General features: G+C 39.1%; 1 protein-coding gene across 8 annotated transcripts in view; it reads right to left on the bottom strand.

Moving 5' to 3' along the window:
- Nucleotides 1-6,000, bottom strand: part of LOC122556052 (SPHK1 interactor, AKAP domain containing) — a 396,794-nt gene that overhangs the window by 6,223 nt on the left and 384,571 nt on the right. For all 8 annotated transcript variants that reach the window (XM_043702455.1, XM_043702458.1, XM_043702454.1 and 5 more), the window contains one exon: nt 941-1,102. In XM_043702455.1, the coding sequence (XP_043558390.1) occupies nt 941-1,102 (162 nt within the window). The remainder of the gene's footprint in view (nt 1-940; nt 1,103-6,000) is intronic.

Genomic DNA, 6,000 nt, shown 5'->3' with positions numbered 1-6,000 from the left:
TATGTCTTCTATGGAATGACACCTAACTTCCTCCCCTTTGTTTACTTTTGACATGTAGATTACACATTTGCTATATTTGAATTCACAACTACAAATAAGACTTTCCAATGTATGTCATAATGGGTTCTACCCTGCATTTAAATTCATGTACAAAATGGAGCAATCAAATGAGATCCTGTTCCTTGTTGAGAAAATAACTCTACTACTGTCTGCTACTCTTTATCTTCATTTGGAGTTGGATTCCTCTTGTACGATGCACTATAAAACTTATTTTAACTGGAACACCATAAATAGGACCTGAGCCATTTGTTAACCGTGCAAGCATAATGCTGAAATATGGCATGTCAAAGCCATCCTGTGGAATAATGACTCTCCTGAATAGATCACTTCTCACTGTATATTGGGTGAGCTTATGAACCTGAAAAGTGCCTAATCTACCTCAGTTTACCATCAAAGAGTAAGGTAACATGCCCGGTTTAAGTTTAAACTTAACTTGGCAGTTAAATGTCAGTTATCATCTGGTGCATTCTTCCTTGCAAAGCCATTACCAATCAGAGTCCACTTGCCAAACAATCATCACTCTCCTTTTATACAAGATAAAATGTTAGCTTCTCTGTGTATTGGCATTTATTGAAAATTGTCTTGATGTCCAAGACAAAGATGCTTTGACGAAATGTTTTTTTTTAACAATACTCAAGTTCTGTATCACCAAACTTTCATTAGATGATTCTCTGCTATGCCACTCATTTTATTACTTTTCACAACATCATGTGGCAATTAATAGCATAAGGTACACAAGATGCTTTAATCTTAATCAGTAAAATGTCTGATTAGACCCTAACATTTTATCATTACCCTAGAGTGATCAGGTTGTAAATTTAAATAGCAATCGTACAGTTCTTGTCCTTCACTAAATCAACTTTGATGTTCTTTTAACAACCTTTCACTTAGGTGAAGATAGCTACTGCTGTCTTCTGCATGGTCTTCTTCATTAACGAGCTGTGACCAGCTCCCCATGCTATCGTCGCTGGTGCTCAAACTGCATGGAAGCTCATCAGCTCCGACCTTCTCCGTTGCTGCTGGTGTCGGATTCTTCAGAACGCTTGTTGGGACAAAACAATAACAGAAAGAGGAAATGAATTAACAGAACATTACGGAATAATTGATTCAAATATTTTTCCTCCTGCTCCATTTCCTTTCTATAAACTAATCACTGAACAGGAAAATATTTGCGTGGCCAATTTCCTGGGCCCTTGCTAATAATGCCTGCTAGATTGCTCCTTCACATTCCATTGGGATGGAACAGGAAACACACCAGGCAAAAGTTACGACATGCTGCAATTCATTACATGAGCTGAGCCTCCTGAATTCACTGCATGTGTGAATCGGGCAGTTTTCTATATTATGGAGATTTTCCAATTTAACACTTTGTTGAAAGGACTTCTCACAGAGAACATGTAGCTGAATTCAACTGAATATACAATTGTGAATGTTTGTAAGCTCTGCCTGTTTCTGGCAGGCAATGCTCCTCAATGGAACTTTAAGGTCAGAAAGTCACCCTTTTATGAAAGACCAATGTACTGACATTTTATTTAATAGTTGCAGCTAAACTGTAGGGGGGATATCATGGTTATTTTCTATACTCTAATCACAAATATGTGATAGAACCAGGAACTGTAGCAATAAAGTTACAATCAGTTATGGATTTTATTTAGTTGCTGTGCAACCAGCCTGGTTTTCACTTTTGAATGCTGTGGTAAACCAACAGTGTGGTTTGGTACTCAAATCAATTCTAAAGAATATTGGTTGGATAATAGGGAATTAACCAATTTGGTCTGCCACAGAAGTCAACCATGAAAATTGTAAGTTCAATGCAGTTTTAATTACAGGGGTCAATTAAGAACAGTCACCACTTCTCCTCCTCAAAGGTTTGGATGTTGAAAGTTAATACTTACACATCATAGTGGCCAACTGTCAAAGCACTCTCTTTTGGCTCTGTATTTTACACTTAGACTCTACTCTGATGGGAGCAGAAAGAAATTTCTACAAGGTTGAATTTCTCCCATGGATTACAGGTGAGTGAGTCTCCTAGGTGCCCAATCACGTTTCTCAGACTAGCTACCCCTAGATTTCTAGCTTTCTGATCCCTGCTAGAGAAATATAAATTGTAGTGTTGCAGTAGATTAGTGCAGAGCAAATTACTAGGTCTATCAAGTATTGAAGCTATAAAAGATCTGAAACATGAGTCCCAGAACTAGAAATACTGATTTTTCAAAAAAGGACTTTATAGTAATTCAAATGCCTTAATCCATGAGGTATTGCATGTTTTATTGCTGTAGGTTGAGATAAATGAAACAAATACTGTTTTCCACTCTCCCCTTTGTGAAGTTGAAGGAAATTTTCATACAAACATACAAAACATAGTCGCAGACCATTCAGCTCCTGAAGACTGTCTGTCATAGAGTCATAGAAATGTACAGCACGGAAACCGACCCTTCGGTCCAACTCGTATATGCTGACATTCAATAAAATCATGACTGATCTGTTTGCGCCTTAAATTCCACATTCACATTACTCCTGATAACTATTACATTCGATATTTCAATGCATCAACTCCAGTCACAGACTAGCTGACTATATTGGAACCTTCCAAAAAAAAGGTTTGTTGTAAAAACAAAGTTACAGATTGACCTGTTAGACGAGTGAGGAAGTCTGTTGTGTATAAAAAAACTTTACACAGAAATATCGTCTCTTTATTGACTGTATGTGCTGTATTAAAACTGCAGTTAATCAGATATACTTTGTTTCATTTAGTTTCATTTAGATTTCTTCTAGCAAATTATTGTATGATTTAACCATGCCATACATTTTTAAATTTACAATAAGCGCGTTGTCATAAGTGGTTTTTCCCTATCTGGTTATATTTCTTTTTGTCATGCGCCAATTGCCAGTCTCTTACACTCTCACTCTCTTTCTGTCTCTCTCTTTCTCTCTTGCAGTGTCCCTCTTATTAACGCATATTGACATTCACAAAGGAGAGATGGAACTTTATGGCTGTGAGCTTTCAGACCAGAATTTGAGGTAGTAATGTGTGTAAAACTGTTAGCATTCACTGACATTTGTTATAGACCAGGCCAGACCCTCTCAAAACATTTCAAGAAAGTAGCCCAGACCCTAACTTTGCTAGTTGTTTTAGCAGGTGTGATGTGGATATTCCAGGAGGGATGCGGCTGGTCAAATCACTTAGTTTCAAACAAAACAGAATTTATTTACAAGATTACTGAATGAAACATAAACAAAAAAGAATAGAATACAGAATAACAACCTATCCGAAAATTCAACACATTATTCCAACTTAATGATGCTGTTCAAAATATTTGCAGCAGTTCCATATACACCCCTTGGCACAAAAGATAAAACCAAACCGTGGGCCTTACACGTGAAAAGTCAGAGAGAGAGTACCAGCCTGGACCTGCTTCTCTGGGGTTCTCAGGCAGCTTCACAACTGCCTGACTTCCTTCAGTGAGTAGCCAGACAGCTAAAAACCAAATCAAAACAAAGAAAACCTGAACTGGGAGAACTGGCCACTCCCCTTTCCTTGTACAAGTATTTTTTTTAAACTTAAAAGCCTTTTACCTTAGGCAGTATCTGTTAACTATAATCAAATTGGCCCTAAAACCCTTCAAACACAGACTTTTCAGTCCGTGTCTTTTACGACCTCTCTGGGAAAAAAAAGCCAAGGACAAAATAAACTTGATAAAAGGGCAGCATCCAGATACCCTTATAAAAAGGTTCACTATCAATATCCAAAGATGGCTTCATTTTGAAACCCCTTAATCCTAAATTGATAGTACTGTACAATACACATATACATTACATTGGCTATAAACATGCAAACAAGCACAACTACATTCTGTTTTAGTCTGTCGTTCTCCTGCCACCGCACACCTCCATTTCTCATTCAAGCCTCGACAATGCGTTGGCAAGCATGTTTTCAAGGCCTGCCACATGCACAATGTTCAAACTGAATGGTTGTAACAACATGCTCCATCTAAACAGTCTGACATTTTTGTCCTTACATTTCTTCACAAACTCCAATGGGTTATGATCAGTGTCTATGGTTGTCTCAGATATATCACTGGTAATATAAACATTGAAATGTTGTAACACCGACACCAAGCTCAAATCTCCTTCTCAACTGTTTGCTGATGAATGTTCAATTGCCTGGAGAAATCCCTATAGTTTTGTCTATCTTCTTGTCATCTTCTTGCAAGAGCACAGCAGCGACACCCCACATTGCTCGCATCGATAGCGACCTTGAATGGCTTTGCGTAATTAGGTATGGCTAATACTGGGGCAGTGGTTAACACAGCATTCAGACTGTCAAATGCTTTCTGATAGTCTGCTGAAACTTCATGCCTTTCTTTAGCAATTCAGTAAGTGGAGCAGTATACTGCTAAAATTTGGTTTGAATTTTCGATAGAATCCACTCAATCCCAGGAATTGTAGTACTGCGCTTTTTATCATTGGTATGGGAAACTCCCCAATTACCTTTGTTTTTGCATCCTGTGGGGTCATTTTTACAGGTCCAATAACATGCCCCAGGAAAGTGACTTGGGCTGTGGCAAATTCATGTTTAGTCAGGGTTATCACCAAGCCTACCTTCCGAAGTTGATCAACCATGTCTGATAAATGTTGCAAATGTTCCTTCCATGTGTGACTAAAAATCACCAGGTCATCTTTATAAATGACACAGTTGGGTAATCCGGCAATTACCTTATTGGTTAGTTTCTGAAATGTGGCTGGTGCATTTTTCATACCAAACAGCATGACTTTAAACTGATACAGTCCATTTGGCATTATGAAAGCCGAAATTGCCTTTGCTCTTTCTGACAAAGGTACCTACTAGTATCCTCTGAGCAAGTCCAAATAAGAAATATAAGTTTCTTGTCCGACTTTTTCAACACTGTCTTCCAAACACGGAATCGCATATGCATCAGTCTTTGTAACTGCTTTGACTTTGCAATAGTCCACACGTAACTGTTGGGTGCTATTTGGTTTTGGCACTATTATTATGGGTAAGCTCCAGTAACTGTAACTCACTTTGATTGTGGCGTCTTGGAGCATGCGTTCAATCTCCTTTTGAACCTGTGCCTTCCTTAGAGGGTTATGCCTATAAGGATATTGCATAATTGCAACAGCATCTCCTATATCTACATCATGCATAATTAGGTTAGTACTTCCCAGCTTATTTCCACATATCTTCCCATGTGATAGTAATAACTCTTTCAGGTCATTTCAATTTTCCTCTGAAAGTAACTCAATTCCTAGAAGCGTGGCACTCATCCACAAACTCCATCAACAAACACATTGACCTGGACCCAATATACCGGCCACTACAGCGGACAGCTGAAACTGACAACCGGAAGCGGCAGGGACAGGCCACTATAAATGCCGGAGGAAACACTTCACAGGAGGCTCCCAAGCACTGAGGATGTCACCTCGACAGGGGATGAAACGTTTGCAACAAAAACTTCCAGCTCGGCGAACAGAACCACAGCAATGAGCACCCGAGCTACAAATCTTCTCACAAACTTTGAGCCTTTGGAAATCTCGTGGACATATCCATGGTTGTTATACAAATACTTATTCTGACTTTTTGTTTTAGCTTGTGGTCCTACGCAATCAATTAAGACTCTTTTATTAAAGGTGCGGGTTTTATTACTGCCTGTGGTTTTCCAAGTCCCTGACATGTATAACATGTGTGGCAAAATTCAGCTACATCCTTGAGCAGTCCAGACCAGCATTTTAGCTTAAGTTTTTCTCACTCACAACTGACCCCCTAGTGGTAGCTTGTGCGCTACTCGCAACACCTCTTTTCCATAAACCACTGGCAATAGGTGATAGGGGCAGCATGGTGGCTCAGTGCTGTGCACTACTGCCTCACAGCACCAGGGTCCCAGGTTCAATTCCAGCCTGGGATGACTGTCTGTGTGGAGT

The sequence above is a fragment of the Chiloscyllium plagiosum genome, chromosome 13 (assembly GCF_004010195.1).
Source record: "Chiloscyllium plagiosum isolate BGI_BamShark_2017 chromosome 13, ASM401019v2, whole genome shotgun sequence".
Classification (NCBI taxonomy): Eukaryota; Metazoa; Chordata; class Chondrichthyes; order Orectolobiformes; family Hemiscylliidae; genus Chiloscyllium; species Chiloscyllium plagiosum.
The sequence above is the reverse complement of the archived record's forward strand: the minus strand, read 5'-3'. Positions and strand labels throughout refer to the sequence as shown.